The following is a 23,136-nucleotide window of genomic DNA, read 5'->3' as shown; positions in this document are numbered from 1 at the left end:
AGGTTGGGGTGCTTCCCCACCTAGTGAGTCAATGGCTGGCCAGGACAGGGGCACACTGGTCCCTGAGGGCTGAGACAGGGCCCCAGAGACTCAGTGTAACCTAGCAGGACTCTATGGGGACCTTCCCCCAGATACTCTGCTTTCGCTCCTCCATGAAGTACCTAGATAATGGTATTTGATGCAAATTTCCTGGGTTGTTCTGCAGATGTGAAACTGCCCCCCACCAAATGGAAGATGTTAACTACTTGATGACCATGAGCACATAGCCCCAGGCCTCCTGGAGCCTAAGGACTGATAAAGTTAACCCCTGTGACACCGCCCTGTTCCCTCACGTCGGTACCCTGGGACCCCCGCTCCCTCACCTGGCTTTTAAGAATGCTTTGCTGAAACCCCTGGAGCTTGAGGCTTTTTAAGGCATGAGCCACCTTGTCTCCTTGCATGGCCTTGCAATAAACCTCTCTCTGCTCCAAACTCCGACGTTTCAATTTGTTTGGCCTCACTGTCCGTCGGGCACGTGAACTTGTGTTAACATCAGGACTGGGAAGTCACTCTGATGCCCCTTTACCAGAGCAATCTCTGCCACTCAAGTCATCCGGAGCTAGAGCTCTCCAGCCCTGCTTCTTCAATTCAAGTGGGGTTCGTGGGCCTTATCATGGCCCATCTTTCTGAAGCAGCAGAGACGTTTTGAAGAACAGCAATTTAACTGGCTATTTGAAACGTTATTTCTAGGTGAAAATGGGTATCACGGAGCCAAATGCAACATTCATATGCAGCTTTAACCTGAAGTGAAGAGCTCAAAACTCTGCCCCCAGATCCCAGAAAGATCCACATCTTCTATCCTCTCCTTAACTTGGGGAGTGTGTTGGTGGACAATTTGAGCCACACTGTACTAGGACTTTGTGTTTCCTGTTCTAGGGCCAGGCTGGGGTGCTCTGAAAATGAGAAAACACGTACAAACACTAGGTGTGTAGAGAAGCCTTTAACATACTGTTACTGTTATCCCCTCCCCCCGGGACCCTGCAAACACCTACTCAGAGGCAGGGCCAAAGCCCTGGTCTCTGTAAGGGGCTCTCAAGTTTCATCTGGGTGGTTTCTGGCTCTCATCTGGGGACCCCGCCGCTTACATCTGAAATCAAAGGATCGACTGGAAAAGATCTCCTAAGTTTTGAAGAGGGAAAATCAGTCCAGTCCCAATGCATGCAAATTATCTCTCGGCCAAATGTTAAGCCAGCTTGCTCAGTGCAACCTCCTTGTCGCTCCCGTCTTGATTCAGCCATCTCCTCCTTTGGCTCAGTCGTTACCCTTAACACTACGTAGACCCTACCTGTCAAGAACTTCACCTCCACCTTCCCTGGTTCATGCACCCTCACAGTTTGACAGCACGGCACTACCACAATTTTTGGTCCTCAAATGTCAACGGGCAACAGCTGTTATCCCTTCAATACCTACTCAGCAACTACTGTGTGTGTGGCCACGTGGATTACAAAGACTAGCAAGAGATGATGCACTGGCTGCAGCTCATTCATCAACAGCAATGATCAGAAAGGGGACCATGGTTTTGAAGCAAGCACCAACGGGAGGACGCGCCTGAATGTGACCCGGGTAAGCTGAACCCAGTGATTACTGTCTTTGAGGGGAAGGCAGGGTTGGGCAGGCCTACAGGGGAAGGAGAGTGGAGCCACAGCAGCAAGGCACAGCAGCTCAGGATGTCTAGAGCTAAGACACGTCCAGGGGCACGGAAGCTGTGTGGCCCTTGCGAGCTATATTTGGAGATGCATGACTGGACGTGTTACAATGTTTAGATCAACTCTTACAGGCTGTTAGTGACTTGAGGTCACAGACCCAGGGGAATGTCACGGTCAAACTAATGGCCTGGACTAAGGACTGAGGGACAGGCAATTGGGAGAGATTAAGAAAGATTTAGGAGTAACACAGTCGCTTAGGGACCAGAGCTGTTGTATTTAAGGACTAGGCAAACACCAAACCACTTTTTAATTTTTTAAATCAAACACTTTATTTTCACATAACAAGCGCAAAAAACTCCCAAACACTTTAACAATACAATTAACGCAGTTATGAAGTCAATTATATACTACTCAAAGCCCCAAAAGGTCAATCAGCTTAACGTTCCAAACATTTCCAGACGTGGTTTTTCAAAGCTACCTTTGGTTTTTGGAAAAACCAGTATGGAAGTCAATATACATTGAATGCATTGAACAACATTTGCTTATATTAAGGTGTCCACCAACATTAGCTTACACCTGGCAAGTTGGAGCATGATCTGAAGTCATACACTGAAATACGTACACAGGTTCTGCCCCGGAGCTCCTGCAGTGAGGAGGGAGGAGGGCCGTGAAGGGGGAAGAAGAAGGCCAGTCCAGGCTGTGGCATTTCTCGTTGTGTAACAGAGGTATGAGAGTTTAACACTAGAACACTGTCAAGTCATTAAGCTTCATGTTCCAAATGGTCTCTTGCTGAGGCTTGAGATGGGCACAAATGGTGGGGAAGATGAGTCACAGAAGAGTTTTGAGCGACAAAATCCCAAAGATGCTCAGAGGGCCGGAAGGAGCAAGCGACAGTTTCCCACTGTTCTCACATTATTTCAGGGTGAAATTGTGTATAAGTTCGGATAAAATATTCAAATATTTGCTTAGATTTTTACCAGTTGCTCTATGAGAACCCTCATACATAGCAACTTTGAAACTTTCATTATAAAAAAGAGCGTACAAATAAATTCACAAAAAAGAGACAATTAATGTTGAGCAGCCAAAAAGTCATGGTTTATTATATCTGAAGAAATTTCATAATTCAAACACAACCAAACTGTACATTTTACAATCACATTCTATTTGTAAACAGTTAAAAGCCACTGACTTCTTTTGCATCTTAGGACACAAACAGTTAGAATCAAGGCAATGAAATGATGGCAAATTCTGTACTGTTAAAATTTTTACCCTTGTTTAGTCTCTCTTCTTTGACTAAGCAAGCATTATAATACCATTTGTGGGCAAAAGAGGGGAAAGGAGAGAAAGAAATTTTAAAAATGGTGTAACTCGTTAGTTTGCAACAACATTTAAAATTTTCTTTATACAACGAACAATTCTGTAAGCCCAATACCTTGGTTACAGTATGCATAGTTACTGATTTCGGCTTTACGGTACAACAGTTAAACATTAACACAGTCACAAGAGAGCAGAAACATATAGAGCCACTTGATGGGATTACAAAAAAATTATTACCTACTGATTATTAGCAAACCATCATCACTCACTAATAAAAAGACAGCATCTGAAAGCAGAATCTCAAACTCCAGCTTTAAGCGTTTTTTTGTTTTTTGTTTTTTTTTCTTTTTGGCAGAGAAGATTCTTTAACAGAGCAATATGTAGTATCAGTGCTAAAAGTTGGGGTTTTTCTTTTTTTCCTATAAGAAACTACAAGGAGGTTTTTTTTTTTGTTGTTTTTTTTTTTTTTTTTTAAACTGGGGAACTGGTTTTCCTGAGAACCATGCTCTTTGATTTAGGACAGGAATAGAAAAACAAAAGAACATGGCCAAATGCTGCTCCTTTTTCCCAGAGATAGAAAGCATCTTTTAAATCATCCTCCATTTTTTTTTTTGTCTTTTAATTTTTTTTTTTAAATGATGGAAGAGTAAACATTTTTTTCTCAAAAAACAAACAAAAAAATCTGTAAACAAGAAGGTTCAACGTGGGAACCTTCAAAACAAAATGGAAAGCCTATTCAAAGTGCAGGGCCCGTCCTGGGTGGCAGGTGGGCTGCAAGTCACAGCTGTGGCCACAGTTTTTCAAACTGCAGAGCGAATTCTTTAGTTTTATAACATGAAAAAACTGGTGCAATACTTTCATTTATAGTCCTAAGTCAGTATCATAACTTGATCTTTTAAACTCCACGATACCACAATAAGGTAGGCAAACATCAAGGCATAGTAGAGAGCGCACACCTTTTAAGAACATCCTTGAGTAAACATTTACACTGGAACAGCTGCCCCCCCATATTGCCGATTAGACGGAGAGAACATCATTCAGTGCAAAGTTAAAAGCTCATACATTATCAGCCCAAAAAAATGGTTTTGCAAAAAGAAAGAAAGAAGAGAAAAAGAATGAATGGGGGGGGGAGGGGTAGAAAGGGGAAAATTAAAAAAAAGAACCCAAAGGCTAAACATGATGAATATACACAAGTGAGCTCATTCTATACGGTGTAGCATGTATGGCGCTATTTGGGAGTGTAAATAGATAGATACCTTTTCACATTATAATATTGGCCTGCATGATTCAAGTATTCAAACTGATATGTTTCAGGGAAAACAAAGTGGAAAATGTGCAGAGAATAGCTGTTCCCACAGGTGGCCCTGGCTGCAGGCGGCGAGCCCAACTTAGTGCTCCTTTCTTTCGCGTCTTGAGGTCGCAGTTCTGAGTCGAGTCTACACTGTTACATGGACTCTCCACCCCCACCCAGGTGGTCAACAGAAAGAAAAGCGTTAATGGGGGACGGGCTGCTAATTCCCCGGGGGTCGCTGCTGCTTGGGGGACCCCACAAGCTTGTGGAATAATGTGGGGTCCCCCAGAGGGAAGTGCCGTGAAGCTCTCCACAGTTGGCTCCCGACAGCCCAGCACCATTCCAGTGATTGAGATCGGCCCGGCTGGAGAAGGAGTGGGAACAGTCGAGGGAGCCCAGCCGGCTCTGGCTGGACCCGAGGGACTGCCAGCTGGGAGAAGGGGTCAGAGACTGACTTTGTGCAAAGAAACGACTGATCTCCTCTTCACTGGCAAGCTCAGCAAGAATAGTAGTGTTCCCCAGTACACACCTGGAGGAGAGAGACACAAGCGGGCTAGCTGAGGGGTCTGGGTCAAAGTCAGGGTGACACTGTCTCTGCTACAAAAGCAGTGGAGGGCGAGAGGGAGAGGGCGGGGCACACAAGGACCCAGCGTGCCCTCCCTTCCAGCCAGCGTGTGCCCCGGAGGCTGCACACGGCGGGGGCACAGCGCCCAGGGCTCTCCAGGCCCAGCCGTGCCACCCGGTGCTGCTGTGGCATCAAGATCATGTCTTCTTGTCCCTCACAAGCAATTTAAGGGACTTTCTAGGGCCATTTGCATCTGGTGTGATGCATCCCTTTCTGAGCGCTGCCCCTGGAGCCCAAGGCACAGTGAGGCGGCAGCTTTTATGAAGCACTCACTGCGGGACCCCAAGTGCTGGCCCAGAGATGGCACACAGAGTCACCAGCTGCACTTTCATACACACAAGGGAGCCCTAACGAGAGAATTCCAAACTTGCAATCCCAAGGGCATTTTCCAGGTGCCATGCGCAGAATGGCCAACTTACATGTGCAGAGACTTTTGTGCCTTCACTACCTCTTCTTTTGAACTGTAACGGACCAAAGCATTTCCATGCGGGAGGTTCAGGTGGAATGTGATCAGTGGGCCATGCTGCATGCACAGAGTGCGCAGAGTTGAGCCGTCAATCTAGGAAACAGAGCGTGGGAACTGCCAATTAGATGCACCGCTATGAAGACTGTCCGGGTAGGTTGTCCCAGGCTGGGACTCTGGTCCTTTCTCTCTTGCCCAAGGTTCTTCACTCCTGGTGCCACTCTTCACTGGGACTCACTGCTGTGACAGGGTACAGTGCCCCCCTCCCCACCTCCACTGGTCCCAGAGCCATACCTCTGTGGCCTCTAGACTCCTGGACATTCCCCAGATCCCCAATTCCTTAGTTAGTCACTGCCCCTGCTGTGGCTTCATGTCTTCTCTCTTCCCTGCCCTGAGGACAGGATGCATCAAGGCACTGCTCCCTGGGGAGGAGGGGGGTGGGCTCTTAACACCCAGCCTCCAGAGGAGGGGGCAGTCCAGGGACTAAGAAAATGTTCTCATCTAAAAGGGCAGACAAGTTTTCTCAAAGTGCAGTACAAGGACCACCTGCATCAAATCCATCTGAATGCCCTTATGGAAATGCAGGTCCCTGACCCTAGCCCAGATATACTAAATGAGGGTCTGTGGGGTGAGGCCTAGGAGACTCTATTTTCGGTCAGCTCCCGTGCATTTTACAGTGTAAAAACCACTGGGTCAGACCACCAGCCTGCCTGAGGCATCTGAAGACCATTCTCTGCTGTTTTCTCTGCCCGGCCTTGACATCTACTCAGCACCACTTTGGAAGGCCTGGGTAGTCCCCATCTCAGACTTCAACCAGAATGCAAACCTTTGCTTCCATGCTACCTGGCGTATCCACATAAGCCAGGATACCTGATGTTCTTACCTGAGGTGTAAGGTTTTTCAGAACAAGCCAATTTGTTATTCTCCCTGAGCTGCTCTCACCCCAGCTGGAACCTAAACAAGGAAGAAAAAGGACAAGTCAGTTTTCCAAGACTGTGGCCTGAATGACTGTTCAGGACAAACATACTCCAGTCAAACTGCAGACATTCAGGAGGACCATCTGGGCTCGTGGCGTCCTCCTCTTCCTTCTTTCTTACCTGTGCGTCTACATGGGGTATTTTCTCTGTGGGCCCAAGATGCCGGCTCACTCCAGCTCTGACCAGGTGTTAGTTTCTGGGGCACGTGGCTCTGCCTCTGGGTGGAGGGGGCTCAGAGGGCTGCCAGCTCATCACACGGTGGGCTAGTGAACCAAAGGCCAGATGCCTTTGGGGTCTTCCCATTTATAAAGCTAGAACTATCGCAAATGGTAGCCTTTGGGGAATCGCCTCAGCTCACGATGATCTCAGGTTATCAACCGACGACTGCATGTACGTCCCACAGGGTGTGAAGTTCGAGGGGATTTAAGAGCTTGCAGTCGTCCAGACATTCCTCGTTTCAGTCTGGGCTACCACAGGGGCTCCACACCTGGCTCTCCTGCCTGGCCCTACAGCATCGTCTCTCCCTCCCAGCAGCAGAGCTTTAAGACATGATCAAGTCAATTCTGCCTACAACTACTTAAAAGTGCCTCAGACCTGATGAGGATGATTATAATTTATGTGACTTTCTGTTTGAATATAAAAAAAAAAATCCCACAAGGACTCAGAGGCAAAAAATATAGAAATCAATTTTCACTGCAAAGTAAAGGAGCTGTTACAGTGGAGGATTCCTGGACTGAGTGTCAATATTATGACATAGTGTGCGTGTGTGGTAACTGCAGTCATTGTAGCTTTTGTTGTGGTCATCCATTTACAATGCTTGCTGTCAGTTTATTTATCTCTTGTAAAAATAAAACACAGTGTGTGTGTGTTAAAAAAAAAAAAAACTTAAAAACAAAACAAAAAAACAGTGCCTCAGAAACACTCCGGGTGGCTTAGGAAGATGGCTGCGTGACACAGCTCGTGCCCACTCAGCTCGCCCTGAACACCACCCCTTGCCAAGCTCCAGCAACTCCAGCAGGAAACGCTTGTGCTTTCCCAGGTCTCTGTGCCTGGCACATGCTGCGCCCTCTGCTGGCCTGGCTGTGACTCTTACAGGCTTCCTGAGCCCATTCAACTCCACCAACCCTCCTGAGGGTGAGGGTGCCACCAGGCACTTAGCCGGCATCCAAAACACATCTGTGGCCTGAAAGAACCACTTACACACGACACCAATTACACTAACTTGCATTCAGTGGCTCAGAACAGACTCATGTGCTTTTTTCACATAATTAAAACTTTCCCCCAAAGGAAACACTGCAAGTTTTATTTCAGCCAATCACCTGTCCAAAGAAGAAATTATTAATGAGGTTTTACTGCAATTTTCAGCCTGGAGATGAGAAAGTTCGGTGCATTTGAGGGGTGGGGTAGAACGGATGAACTGGTAGACGAGCTCTGAGTTGTATTTGTGGCTGTGTGTGTTGTGTACGTTGTGGGGAGGCGGGTGAGGACATGATGCCAGTACAAATCCAGTGCTAGCCATTTACGAAAGGAGTAGAGAGGTAAGGGAACCATCTGTCCCAGTTTTCCTGGGATAGTCTGGTTTAGGCCTGTACAGTTAATTAACAGCACCCCTTTTCACTCTCAAACGTCCCTGTTTAATCAATAAATTTTATGATCATCCTAAGTACAGGCCAAGCTTTCACCCAAACAGACCCCATTCTTCAAGGTCCAGGTGGGCTGCTCCCACCTCCCCGGGCTTGTCAGATGACACTTCTGCTCCATGTGACGTGGTATTATGACAAGTCTGCCATGAGCAGGAAGTTACTATACCTAATAAGATGAGCCCTTGAGGAACTTCTGAAAGAAAGGAGATCCCCATTCCATTAACTTTATCACTGACAGGTGTGTCTTTGGGGAAATGTAAGTAAACTGGGCAAAATTTAAAATAAAATTTAAGACTCTCAAAAGCATGGCAATTGCAGAAGATAGCAATGAACCAGGAATCTTACGTTAAGTTCTAATCTTACTTTATAGAGGATGCAACAGTCTGCTATTTAGGTCTCTGTTAAACTAGGCTGTTGGTACTGATTAGTGTTCAGCAAATAAACCACATGAAACCTTATGCATGTCGTCTTACCTGGGGTATACCTGGCGTCAGAATTTCCCCATCCTCCACCTACACGAAGGGGAGAATTATCCCACGTAGACAAGGGTGGCTTCTGACCAGTCAGTCCCGGAGGCGGGCGGGACGGAGCAGTGATGTTTTTAGGTGGCAAAGGGACCTTCCACAGCTCATGAGCCAGAGAGGTGTTTGTAACTGAACCAGGAGACCATGTCAATTTGGAATCACTATTTCTGGCTACTCAAAGGAAAAAAACAAAAGTGGGCAAGAGGGGAGATAAACGCTTTCAGAAAAGAGAAAATTTAAATAATGACAACACTCATTCCCCCACTAAAAGCAAATCAAACAAACAAAAAAACTTAAAAAAAACCCCAAATCAAACTAAACTGCAGAAGAAACAAAAAGCCAAAAGGAAACTGCTCCCTTGCCTCAAAACAGACTGTCTGTCTCATTAATAGTTTTAAGATCTGTGAAACCCTTAGTCCAGCGTATACAACTACATTGAACACTGCTTTGAGCTGCTCGAAAGTAGCAAGTGGGAACTCCATACCTTAACAACCATAATGAGCTGCTCAGGACCAACACTTAGGCCATTCGATTTAGCATTGTGTTATTCATTCATGAAAAAAGGACTACAAAAGCAGCCCTAACTCAGGGAATCTTCACAGCAGACATTCGCTGGGGGCTACTCTATGCTGAGCGCTGGGCTGCTGGGCGCTTGGTGTACGCTACCTCTAATCCTCACACACATTTTACTGAGGTTCAGAGAGGTTAAGCAACTTGCCTATGGGTCCAGTGCACAGCCAGGAACACAGAAAACTAAATCGAAATAATATCCAAAAAAATGAGAGAGCAGAAGGGGATAGAAAATTTTATAACTTCGGTCACCATCAATTATTTTTTCTACCTGCTCATAAGGAGCATGTCTTTAAGTCAGCACGTCTCAAAGTGTGATGGGAAGACTGGTCACAACACAGTTTATTACTGGTCTGTGACAGTACAAATACAGAAATTCAGAGTGAGCGTTTGTAAACTCTTAACAGCAATCTGATGCTGCTGTAACCCCCAAGTGTGTACTCCAGCAACTCGAAGTCCAGGTTTACTGTATTTTACAAAAGTTACCAGTTTGCAAAGGATTGGGCATTAAAAAAGTAAAAGGTCCTTCACTACAGATTGTTGAGGACTACTGCTTCGAACTAAATTATATTTAATCTGAGACAGCTCTCAGATGCGAGTGGCTATTCAGTGAAACCTGATTATTTTAGTAAATGACTACTGGAGACAGTAAATTTTAAAAGGGGGCAAATGGTGTTAAAAATATCTTCCCAGGCTCAGAAATATACTCTCCCAGCTCCCTGAAAAGAAGACTCTGAATCAAAAGAAGAGGTGAACACAACGGCCCTGGCCCCAGGTTCTGCCCCTTCCTCTGCCAGAGCCTTGGCAAACCCAGGACAAGGCCCACCTGAAGTGCTTTGTGCTGTACTGCTGAGGGGAACGTTGTAGTTGGAGGCACGAATGGATGACCAGGCACTAGTTGAAGGCAGCGTGGTGTTCAAGGATGAGGATGACCCTACACAGGAAAAGAGCACAATCAGTCATCCCCAGAGCAGGGGACATGGCATTCGAGAAGAAGCAAAAGCACCCAGTGGACCTGCACCTTAACAGTATGCCACAGAAAGGAAACAGCCATGTTCAGGGCCACGGGAACGGTGCCCATGACTGTAGCTTCCTTCCTGCCTTCAAAACAGCACGTGGAGAGCTTGCTCACTGTTTCCACCGTGGCTCAAGAGGTATCCCTCCCATTCCGGTCTTCTAATAACTGTCTGTGAGAACGCACCCCAACAACGGGATCCAGCAAGAGACAACGCAGCCCTGCTTCTCAGCAGTGGGCTCCACCAGGGCTCCCAGTCTGTCTCTGAACTCTAATGACTTCTTATTGGGCAGCTCACCAAGGTGCCCTGGCACTGGCACTACCAGTGAGCCAGGCCTCTGTCCCCTCCCATCGTGCCCTACATTCAGTCTCGAAAACCTAGCCTTTCTTCCTATTTTTTAAAAAAATCCCCTTGACCGCTACCCTAGTTTAGCTCCAGACCCGACCATTAATGGGGATCACTGCAACAGCTCCTGCTGCCAGACTCTTTCATTAACCACCAGGCTGTGAGGTTTTATTGCTGGCTCCGTCCCCGCGTTCTCCTGTGAAGGCAGTGAGTGGCTTTCACTATTGCTATACACAGTTGGCTGCTAAACTCAGCCGTTTTAGAATGATGAGGATTCTCATCTTACCACTGTGACCTGGCAAACACCTGGTAACACATTCTGTATTTAACAAAGCGCTGACTGTTCTACATTTTCTTTATTACAAACTGTTTAAGGGGACAGCTGTGAGGCTGTACGTTACAGAAAGAGAAGAGATCGTCACTCATTTCATTCACCTTTCTTCTACTGCATGCATGGAGTACTTACATATGCCTGGGGTGAAAGACAACCACGGGGTAGGTGGGAGGAGGATTTCATTGGATAACCCACTAAAAGTGCATCTGGACTGCAGCGACCCTTAAATTTTTCTTATTTTCAGTCTCTGGGAGACAAAGAAAGCCAATTCCTTCTCCAGATGAAAGTTCTTTAACATCCAGAGTGTATAAACAAATAATAATATAACATCTTCCATAAGAAACACCCATTTCTTAATAACCACAATACGGAAACTTGTTATAAAATGGGTAACAACCTTCAGTTGTTAATAGTTACTGGAAAGCAAGTGTCTGCTGGTCCTCTGCGTTTACCACATCAAGTGATAATAAATCCTCATCATTTTAAAAGTGGCTGAAGAGTCACCCACGGGAAACCGAGAATTCTGTTATCCCTGTCACGAGCCCCTTGGAGGTCAGGCGCTGTGCTGTGCTGGAGTGACTCTCGCTGCTCAAACTTTCACATCTACTTTGAGCCACTGTCCTGCATCATTCAGAAATCCTGAGTCGTATCCGCCTACATACCACTGTTCCTGTCCCTGAGGTGGTCGACTTCCCGCACAGTATTAATTGAAAGATTGTTTATGACACTGCCAGGAGTGACATAAGGGTCAGTTTCAGGGTCAATGTTTGGATAACCTTTCCATGGTTCACCAGGGCGAAATTCTGGAAATAAAAATTTAAAATTAGTTCAGGCTTAATCATCAGCTGAAAATCCATCGGTAACTACCCAAAAGTTTTATTCCTAAAGTCTATGCAATTATCAAATATCTCCCAATACTCTCAAATTATTTTCCAATACCCTAACAGGCTGACTCAATATCACAATTAATATACTGTTTTTTATGAATAACTTGCAACTTTTTTCTGGTTTATATATCCTTAGAAGTAACACTTTAAAAAAAAAAAAAGTAACACTTTAAAGTGCTTTATTACAAATCACAAAGCCACAGCAAGTTGGAGAGGACGAAACAGGTCATAGGTGCATTTCTGGTGATTCCTCAGTAAATGCAAATGCTGTCACCTCTGTCCCCAGACACAGCTAGAGAAGAACAAGGAATGAAGGTTTATATCATTCTTCGCGCTGGCCTAATCCCTTTGTGGGACTAACCCCGCCTTCACAGACTGGAGCATAAAGGCGCTGGCAATGGGCCAGGTCACTCATCAGCCCAAGACCTGGGCTCAACTTCCCTTTCCCATTTCTGTGTTCTTCCTCATCCTTCGCGTAGTTCAGTCCAATCACAGATTCAGGGCCAAATCATTAGTATATCTAGAGGTATCGAAACCTTAATGGACACAAACTCTCATAAAAGAAGATGTCGGCATTTTACCTGGTGGCCAATTAACACTGCTAGAGCCGTTAGGCGATTTGGCACGTGGCCAGCCATCTCCTACTGAACCCGGAGGACTGGCTGGTGAAGTACTGCTGTTCATAAAGTCATAGGGAACAAATGGAGACTCTTCCAGCCTGAAACCACTTGAAATAGCACCTAAAGAGAGAAAATGGAAGGGAAATGTGACCAAAATATAGTATCACATTTATTTCTTGTAGTTTGTCAAATATAGTAAGAAAACTTTTCGTTAGATCTGTGGGTTCCAAACTGTCCTGTAGATTATGTGAAGATGTGAGGAGAAAAGAAAGCCCTGTGCTTTCTTCCAGATTTCAATCACTTCTAGCCTCTGATATGAATGAGGCCCTTGCCCACAACGACAGTATATTTTCACAAAAAGCCAAGTAAATGGACAGAGGGCAGAAGGAGAGAATGTGTGTCAAGGAGGGGGCAGGGACAGCATGGAGAGTCTGGGGGAAAAGATTCTAGCCAGTGGGTGCGGCCTGCACAAAGACTTGAGGAGAAAAACTGTTCGGCACATTTGAGGAACTGAAAGATCATTCTGCCTGAAAAACAGTAAACGGGAGAGAGAACAACATGAAGGAGTGGGGCCCTGATCTTGAAGGGCAGGGATGACCAAGTACATTTTGTTTTAAATGCTTGGAATTCAAAGATCCTGAGGTGGGGTGTGCACACTCTAGCTGTCCCAGGCCCTACCACTCCAGACTGGCCTATGCCCTGCCTGTTCCCCGAAAGCATCAGAATTTACAACACCCTCAGACAGGGCTTTGTAGGACTTGGCAAGGAGTTCTTTATGCTGAGGGGTTTTAGGAAGGGAAGTAATACAATCCCATTTGTTTTGAGGTCACATTTGCTGCAGTGTGGAAAATGGAAGGAAGGCTAGCATAGAAGCAGGGAGACCATTAGGAGACACAACAGATGCATAAACTATGTATTTTGGAAGCAGAATGGGTACTATTCACAGATGGACTCAATGTGCAGACTGGAGAAAGGAAGAAATCAAGAATGTCTCTTAGGCCCAAATACCCATCAACAGATGAATGCACAAACATAATGTGGTACATATTGTCCAATTCAACTATAAAAAGGAGTGAAATACATGTGCATGCTACAACACGATGAACCTCGAAAACATTACGCTAAGCCAAAAATACCAGTCATAAAAGACCAGATATTATATGCTTCCACTTATATGAAATGTCCAATACAGACACATCTACAGAAAACAAAAATATCAGTTTTTACTTATGGCTAGAGAGATGGGAAAATGGAGGTGGGAGAAATGACACCTAAGGGGTTCTTCTAGGGTAAGGAAAATGTTCAAAAGTTGATTGTGTGGGGCTTCCCTGGTGGCGCAGTGGTTAAGAATCCTCCTGCCAATGCAGGGGACAGATTCGAGCCCTGGTCTGGGAAGATCCAACATGCTGTGGAGCAACTAAGCCCGTGCACCACAACTACTGAGCCTGCGCTCTAGAGCCTGCGAGCCACAACTACTGAGCCTGCGTGCCGCAACTACTGAAGCCCGCGCGCCTAGAGCCTGTGCTCCGCAACAAGAGAAGTCACTGCAATGAGAAGCCCATGCACCGCAATGAAGAGTAGCCCCTGCTCACCGCAACTAGAGAAAGCCCACGTGCAGCAACAAAGACCCAACGCAGCCAAAAACAAGCAAAAAAAAAAGTTTAAAAAAAAAGTTGATTGTTCGATGGATACCCAACTGAGAATGTTACTGAAAGCCACAGAATTTTATACTTTAAAAGGAGAAATTGTATTATATGTAAATTATCTCAAACTTTTTGAAAAAGAGAATGCCTCTTAAACTTCTAGCTTTAATAACTTGATTGAAGGAGGTACAATTTCTGGAATGGGGAGGAGCAAGGGTGAAGAAAGTAAAACTGAGCAGGTCCCTGTGTGGCCCTCCCGTGTACAAAAGCCATTCCATGTCCCCCATTTCTTGTTTGTAGAAAAAAGGTTTCAGCCTCCTAGACCTTCCCTGAGCCCCAAAGGGCAGATTCAAACAGTTACTAATCTGGGGAGTGAGGGAATGCAGAAACAAAGGAAAGGCAGTCAAGAAACAATAGTGTAGCCACCGGCCGGATCCTGGTTCCTCCTCAAAAGATATACATCACAACCTGATAGAAATCTGAGTTCTTCTACAGGAACTGAGGCCCCCAACCCAGGTGGAGGATGGTAACTTCAGGCTGATCACAAACACTGGACCACAGACTGGATGGGACCAGAGGGCTAACGACTGAGACTCCTGGAACACCACCGTGTTATTTCCCCACCAATCAACCAGAGGAAGGTTACACCCCCTGTAGCCCCCCCACCCCAATTTCGCCTATAAAAATTCTTCCCCCCCTTAAAAGCATTGGGGAGTTTGCACTTTTTGAGCACAAGCTGTCCATTCTCCTTGTTTGGCCTTGCAATACTCCTTTCTCTATTCCAAACTCTGACATTTCAGTTTGTTTGGCCTCACTGCGCATCAGATGAACTTGGATTTGACAACAGAAGGAAAACCAAGTGTCTTGTCCATTCACGTAGAGTTTGAAACAGATGTAAGGAAAGCCCTGGTTCATGGACTCAAGGCTGCTCCAGCTATGAGCTTCTGGTAAAATACAAGACCTCATGCCACTCACTGGTGGGCACTAACCTATCCCGGACTTGATTCAGTTATTCCACCAATTCCATTTCCCTCTCTTCTCTGGCTTCCTCATCTAGTTATTACTTTTATCGTAGTGAACTATGTATCTTAGGCTAATTAAAACCACTTGGAAATACAGTGGGATATATAAAGTAGTAGTTGCAAGTAATACAGTAAGTAAGCATAACTGCCAAATCTGAAGTGATTAATTCTTACACAAGAACCAGCAATGATGAAAGCATCCGCCCCCCTTTTTAAAAAGAAACAATATCTACTTATTCAAACTTCATTTTATTTAAAAGGACAATAGACACAACTTAAGCGGCAGCCATGATCCAATTACATTCTATTAGACACTGCATGGGAGAGCATCAGAAAAATGAAGTGTAAAATTTATGTGGTAGGTTTAGTTTACGCAAATAGAGCTGGATTTACACTGGAGAAATGGTGCCGTCTTAGAGGTAGGGCACTCATGAGATGACAATGACGGCAATAACAATAATGATGAAAGCTGAGACCCACTGGCCACTTATGTGTCTAACCCTGTTCTAGTGCTTAGGCGCTTCAGAGTTACTGCCTTATCAATCCTCAAAACATCACAAGCATTACTATTATTACTCCCATTTAGCAGATGAGGGACCAAAGTTCAGAAAGGTTAAGCTACTTGCCAGCAGCTAATAAACAGCAGAGCTAATTAGGAGCGGAGGCAGGTGTCAATTCTAGGGTCCATATTTATTTTGACATTTTGCCATTGTCTCAGCTCCCACTCCCTCTCTTAAGGAAAATTCCAAACATGATATACCACTGTGTGGCAAATTAGCTTAGAATTCAGGGCTGCTTGATTTCATGTTTCAATGTTCCTTCAATTACATGACAATTTCACCTTTAATTTCTGATAATCATCAGTCCAATGTGTACAAACCAGCAAACTGACCTTTAAGCCAAGTTTAGTCAAAGTTTCAAGATAAAATCCAATGAAAAGGGAAGGAATGAATGTAACAAAATATCCTTTTAATACTAATCAGAGGAACAATGATTTGGTGTTACTTAAGTCAGAAAACAAGAGTCTCCCCTGGCTCTTCCCTATTATTTTAAAATCACTAAGTCCTGTCAATCCTGCTGCCTACCTAGCTCTTTTTTCTCCTCCTGTGATTGCAAAGATTTCTGAATTACTTTGTTCTGGGTCCCCCTGTATATAGCATAGAGTCAGATTTTGCTTTATGATCCAATATGAATTTCTTTTAATTTCTTTATAGATTCTTTAAAAACTCTTTGAAAATGTTGATTTATCTTTTCTGAAACTGTGGAAGGCTTATAGTTTTTGTTTAGTGGGTATCTTTATAACTTACACATTTAATCTTCATTTCTTTTTAAAATATTTTGATTGAGATGTAATTGACATACAACATATTAGTTGCAAGTGTACAACATAATGATTTGCTATTTGTATATATTGTGAAATGATCATATAGCTTTTGAATAATGACACATGAGATCAGACTACTGTCATCTCGTTTGACCACGCTCTGGATTAGGCAGAAGTTTCCTAACTAATCTCTCTGTCCACTTCTACTCCCCAGTTCTTCACACTGCCTCTTCAAAAATGCCAATCTGATCATGTCACTTTCCAGCTTAAAACTCTTCAACAGTTCTCCATTACAGAGGAGTAAAATTCAAACTCTTCAGTAGTTTGTAAGGCTCTTAAAACTCTAGCCTCTACTAACGCTTTATGGTTTTCCCTCCTTTGACCTCTGCCTGGCTAATACCTGTTTATCCTTCATATCTCAGCTTAAGGGATCACAGGCCTCCTGGAAACCATTCCCAATTGCCCTCAACTAACTCTAAGACTAAAATAAATGTATTCCAGCTCCTGAACATTGTACTTTTCTCTGGCAATGAGGAGGGGAAAGGGATTTTCTAAACTCTGGTAAGTCACAGAATCTTAGGACCATAAAGTATCACAAATACCCCAGTCCAAACCTCACTTGACCCACAATTCCCCTGTTAAGCGGCCTTGCCTCCACTCTACTCTACTTCCCTTAATGAATCTCGTTTTTTGACTCTGGAAGGTGTGCAGTAAAGGGTCAGCACAGGGCTAGACTGCACATGGCAAAGAGCTTCAGACTAGTCCTTGATGGCTCCTGGGTTCCTGTAACTCACAGAATAGCACGCCAGATTAAGAGTTCCTCTGCATATACTGGGCCATGGCCATGCCAGAGAGTTTATGATAACAATGTGATTTATGGTGAACATCTGTTTTTGTTTGCATGGGGCCTGGGTTACGCTGTTTTGGTCTGAACTCTGAAGGGTCTGCAGGGGGTTGGAGACTGACAAGCAGGTGTGCTCCATGTCTACACAACTGACCCCTGACAAAAAAATGAGGACACTGAGGCTTAGCTGAGCTTCTCTGGCTGGCAATACTTTGTACATGTTGTCACCAATTGTTGCTGGGAGAATTAAGTCCGAGAAACTGCACTGAGAGAGGACAACAAAAGGCTGCTCCTGGTTTCTCCTGGACTCTTTTCTATGCGCCTTTTTCCTTTGTTGATTTTAATCTGTATTCTTCTGCTCTAATAAACCATAACCATGAGTATTTCCATTTTTCTGAGTTCTGTGAGTTCTTCTAGGAAACCAGTGTACTTGGGGATCTCTGACACGGAAGATTTTCTTGAATTTGCCCTTTCTTCTCTGCTCCACAACTATCTTACTAGCCCTCTAAGCTTCACTAGATGGGGATAAAAATAGAACCCACGTAAGATTGTGATGCAAAAGATCAGAGCCAGCCAAGCGTCCCCACAGGCCTCTCCTGTTTCCAGGCTCAGCCCATCTCAGCCCAGCCTGACTACTGCTATCGGATCATTCCCGCTTAAAAAGTGATCTCTACACTACTCTGGTACTATGGAAAAACAACCCCCGTTTTCTACAACATGGAAATACAAATGCCAATAAGGCCAATCAGGTTTTATATACAAGTGAAGCAACCTGCCTACAGAAAAAAAATCCCATGGTCCCTCCTCAGATAGAAACATGACTACAGGGAAATATTCCCCTGGTTAGGGAGTACAGAAAAATATTTCTCCACCAATGGGAGGGAAGGTACAGGTGTGAGGGGAATGGGAAGAATGAGCCATGGGCAGCAGCCACTCAACTCTGGGTGGTGACTGCTCTGGAGCTTGGTGCTGGCAGACCTTCACATTTCTCCAGAGATGCCAGAAATCTGAATCTGTACGTGAAATTTCCTGAATGTTTAAACAGATGCTGGTTCAAAAAAAATATTTTCAAAATAGTGTGTAACAAAGCATAACACTCAGACCAGTTTTGGGATCTCTTCTAGAATACAAAGTTAGATGTCAATTTTATTTTTATAAGGACAAAAGAACAAACTGCACCAAAATAATAATGGAAATAAGACGATGAACATTTCTCTATTTTTAATATAAGGAAAACTGAAAACAAATAAAAAGAGTGTGCCTGAGAAGAAGATTCTAAGTCTCTACCAGGAGAAAGAGAGATAGTAAGAGAAGGAAGAGAACCACAGAGCCAAGAGGAGCGCTTCTGGGAGAAAATGATAGTATAAACAATTAGAGAATTATTATAGTAAGAAAAAGCACTTTCTTTAAACAGACTGAAAAGCTTAAAAAAAAAAAAACCCAAAAAACAAAACCCCAACCTTTTAAGACTTGAAATTTAGAGGGTTCTTATATACAGATATAAAACCAACCTGGTCTTTCTTTCTAGAGATGAAGACCAAAACCACACCAGGTCAAGGTATATTTCTGAAGTCATTTTTACAAGGAAGGAAAAAACACAACAATGAAGAAAGAATAAAAGCAACCACAGAGAAGAAATTCTATCAAACAGTCTTGATTTTTAAGGGGATAAAGTAAAAGTCTGGAGATCTCAAAATAGTATCCATGAAGGGAAGACTACTAGTCTTGGGCTGCTTCACATTAGTTACAGGGCCTGCTAAAGTAAAGAAAATGAGAACATTTCGGGGGTGGGGAAGCATATAAAATTTTTGTAATTTTTATTAACAATACAAAAATAATTTAAAAAAAGAAAAACTGACAGTTCCAAGATGTCAAGTTAAGTAAATAAAGAATAGCAGAATAAACTCACACTTATGGTCAATTAATCTACGACAAAGGAGGCAAGAACATACAATGGAGAAAAAGACAGTCTCTTCAATAAGTGGTGCTGGGAAGACTGGACAGCTGCATGTAAAAAAATGAAATTAGAACATTCTCTAACACCATATACAAAAATAAATTAAAAATTGACTAAAGACCTAAATGTAAGACCAGAAACGATAAAACTCCTAGAGGAAAACATAGTCAAACACTCTTTGAGATAAATCCTAACAGTATTTTTTTGGATCCGTCTCCTAAAGCAAAGGAAATAAAAGCAAAAATAAAAAAATGGGGCTTCCCTGGTGGCGCAGTGGTTAAGAATCCTCCTGCCAATGCAGGGGAGACGGGTTCGAGCCCTGGTCCAGGAAGATCCCACATGCCACAGAGCAACAAAGCCTGTGCGCCACAACTGAGCCTGCGCTCTAGAGCCTGCGAGCCACAACTACTGAGCCCGTGTGCCACAACTACAGAAGCCCATGCACCTAGAGCCTGTGCTCCGCAACAAGAGAAGCCACTGCAATGAGAAGCCTGCGCACCGCAACGAAGAGTAGACCCTGCTTGCTGCAACTACAGAAAAGCCAGTGCGCAGCAACAAAGGCCAGATGCAGCCAAAAATAAATAAATAAAATAAATTTATTTTAAAAAAATAAACAAAAATAAACAAATGGGACCGAATTAAACTTAAAAGCTTTTGCCCAGCAAAGGAAACCATTGACAATGAAAAGACAACCTAATGAATGGGAAAAAATACTTGCAAATGATATGACTGATAAGGGGTTAATATCCAGAATATATAACAGCTCATACAACTCAACATATAAAAAAAAACAACAGCCAATTTAAAAATGAGCAGAAGACCTAAACAGTTTTGCAAAGAGGACATGCAGATGGCCAAAAGGCACATGAAAAGATGCTCAACATCACTAATCATCAGGGAAATGCAAATCAAAACCACAATGAGATATCAGCTCTCACTGTCAGAATGGCTATCATCAAAAAGACCACAAACAAAAATATTGATGAGGATGTGGAGAAACGGGAACACTGTGCACTGTTGGTGGGAATGTAAATTGGCACAGCCGCTGTGGAAAACAGTATGGAGGTTTCTCAAAAAATTAAAAATACAACTACTAATGACCCAGCAATCCCACTTCTGGGTATATATCCAAGAGAAATGAAAACAGGGTATCAAAAAGACATCTGCACGTTTATTGCATCATTATTCACAATAACCAAGATATGGAAACAACCTGAGTGTCCATCAGTGAATGAAGAAGGTGTTGTATACACATACAAAGGAATAATATTCAGCCTGGAGAAAGAAGAAAATTCTGCCATTTACAACAACACGGACGAACCTTAAGGGCATTATGTTGAGTAAAGTAAGTCAGACAGAGAAGGAAAAATACTGTATATCACCTATACGTGGATTCTAAAAAAATACAACAAACTAGTGAACATAACAAAAAAGAAACAGATTCAGATATAGAGAACCAGTGGGGAGAGGGGCAAGATAAGGACAGGGGATTAAGAGGCACAAACTATTAGGTATAAAATAAGCTACAAGGATATACTGTACAACACAAGGAACTTAGCCAATATTTTGCAATATCTACAAATGGAGTATAACCTTTAAAAGTTGTGAATCACTATATTGTACACCTGTAACTTATATAATATTGTACATCAACTATATTTTAATTAAAAAAAAGAATAACAGGAACATACACTGAAGTAAAGGAGAAAGAGCATCAACCTCCTTATTCTGAAAAAGAGAACGTTACTAGAATATGTTCATTAGATTGCTATGTATACAAGAATAAAACTATCTGTTTAAGCTAATTACTAAAAAACAAAAACTAACTGCTCACATTCCAGGTTTATGCAAAGTCAAACAATAAAATGCATGATGAAAAAATAAAAAACAGATACTAAGTTTAAAAAAACAGAGAAGATAAAATACAAAATTAAAATATAAAATTACTAATTGAATTGACTGAAAAACAAACTTATGATAATAGGCTGCTTATAAGAAGACATCACCACCCACTACCTGCATGTCACGTGCCAGGCAATGAGGTAGGAGCTTAATAGTTATTATCTCATTCAATCCTCAACAGTTCTATGATGCATCATTTCCACTTTACAGATGCAAACACTGTGGCTTAGAGGTTAAGAACTGGGATCAAATCCCAGGTCTATCTGCCTTCAAAACCTATGCTGCGGGCTTCCCTGGTGGCGCAGCGGTTGAGAGTCTGCCTGCCGATGCGGGGGACACGGGTTTGTGCCCCGGTCCGGGAGGATCCCACATGCCGCAGAGCGGCTGGGCCCGTGGCGCGCTGGGCCTGCGCATCCGGAGCCTGTGCTCCGCAACAGGAGAGGCCACAACAGTGAGAGGCCCGCGTACCGCAAATAAAAAACCAAAAAAATCCCTATGCTGCATGATGACACGCCATTTATATAACGCACACCATATACACACCAGTATGCCCTCAGTAAGTATGCTGAGCACTTGAGAGTGTATGATATACACTACACCTAGAACAGCAGTGTGAGGAAGGAAACATTTTTACAAAGAAACTGAGGGTCAGACATGCAAAACAGACATGGAAAAATTCATTTTAATCAGAGTAGACAGAAAACCATATGGCAGAGACATTTTTCTGGGTCTCCACGTCCTACCTCTCTACCCATTCTTCTCCAGGTTTCTTTACTACCACTGGCTCTAGGATTGTGTGTCCTTATTCCCTTCTATGCGCCGTCTCTCTGGGCAACCTCACCCATGTCGACGACATCAACATTCTGATGAACACAAAATCTTACTCTCGCCCAGATTTTTCTTCTGAGTACCAGGCCTCTAATTCTCATTTCTTACTGGGCTTTTCCACGTTGAGCTATCCCTAAAATACCACACTCAACAAGTCTAAAATCCATCCATTATCTGTCCCAGCAGGCCTGCTTCAATTCCTACATTTACTCTACCATTAACTGCATTACCGGCCACTCATCCTTTCACCTAGCAAATGTCCCCCGAGTGCTGCAATGTGCTCAGTGGGGCTACAGGTAAGCAAAGCATGGACTCTCTCCTCCAGGAATTTATGTCCTGTTACGGAAAAAGGCCTAAATGGATACTAACACAAGACAGATACACATAAGAGGTGCTATTCAAACACAAAGCCTGGAAGAGGCTTCTTGGAAATGACTCTTGAGCCCAGGGTAAGGTATAGGGTTGGACTGAGGAAGGCAAGAAGCACAGGAGGCACATCACAGATAATCATATATTTGCAGAATGAATTAAGTTAGTTACCAAGCCCTTCTGTCCTTAATTCTAACACTCTCTTCAATGCATTCTGTCTTCTCATGCCCGTTGCCCTCTGTCTCACTTAGACTCCTTTAAGCCTTAGGTGCCTTTATATAGCCCTCATTTTCATGTTTAAAGTGATTTTTTGGCACAAAAGTTTTCCATGATTGCTCAATACCTACTACTGCAGCTATACCTTCCTCCTTTCTCTCACTTGTACCTTCACCCCCAGACATGCCCACCTAGCAGAGCTCACCGGGAGGTCCTGTCTTTGAACGTTTCACATGCTATCCTCTCCATGGTGTTCTTTCTCCACTCCTTTGGTAAACTTGAAGACTCAGTTCAGACCCATGGTTTGTTACTCCTGCCTCACTTCCCCAGTAGATTTCACATTCTTATACCGTTTATCCTATTGTATGTATTAACTTTTAGAGCAGCTATCACAGTGTAGTAAAGCTGTTTACATGTTTATTCTTGCTACCAAACAATGAGCTTCTTCAGGGCAAGTATTTTTACTTGTTTACATAGTCAATTGTGCACATGTATGTACATATGTATCTATGTATTCCAGGTGGCCTAGCACAGTTCTTGGAAAGCAGAAAATACTCCATTAACAATTACTAGATGAATGGAAAGGAACTGTTAGAAATCAAATTATGGTGGAAGTTTTTCCTTATACCAGATTAAATTGAGTAAATGTTAAGTAGAACACTAAAACAATAAAATAATAGCAAAAAACTAAATGATCATCTAAAGAGGGAATAATTAAAAAATAAATGTGTAAT

General features: G+C 43.5%; 1 protein-coding gene across 10 annotated transcripts in view; it reads right to left on the bottom strand.

The window, feature by feature from the left end:
* Positions 1–2,005: 2,005 nt before the first annotated feature.
* Positions 2,006–23,136, bottom strand: part of TNRC6A (trinucleotide repeat containing adaptor 6A) — a 202,108-nt gene continuing 180,977 nt past the window's right edge. For 9 of the 10 annotated variants that reach the window (XM_079945071.1, XM_079945069.1, XM_079945070.1 and 6 more), the window contains 7 exons: positions 12,259–12,417; positions 11,453–11,593; positions 9,922–10,029; positions 8,475–8,696; positions 6,265–6,335; positions 5,338–5,477; positions 2,006–4,822 (listed from right to left, as the gene is read on the bottom strand). In XM_079945071.1, the coding sequence (XP_079801197.1) occupies positions 4,447–4,822; positions 5,338–5,477; positions 6,265–6,335; positions 8,475–8,696; positions 9,922–10,029; positions 11,453–11,593; positions 12,259–12,417 (1,217 nt within the window). In that variant the 3' untranslated portion in view covers positions 2,006–4,446. Of the gene's footprint in view, positions 4,823–5,337; positions 5,478–5,675; positions 5,804–6,264; positions 6,336–8,474; positions 8,697–9,921; positions 10,030–11,452; positions 11,594–12,258; positions 12,418–23,136 lie in introns of those variants that run through there. The other variant, XR_013831598.1, reaches the window with a different exon arrangement.

Source organism: Stenella coeruleoalba, assembly GCF_951394435.1.
Source record: "Stenella coeruleoalba genome assembly, chromosome: 15".
NCBI lineage: Eukaryota > Metazoa > Chordata > Mammalia > Artiodactyla > Delphinidae > Stenella > Stenella coeruleoalba.
This window is presented reverse-complemented; position numbering and strand designations above follow the sequence as displayed.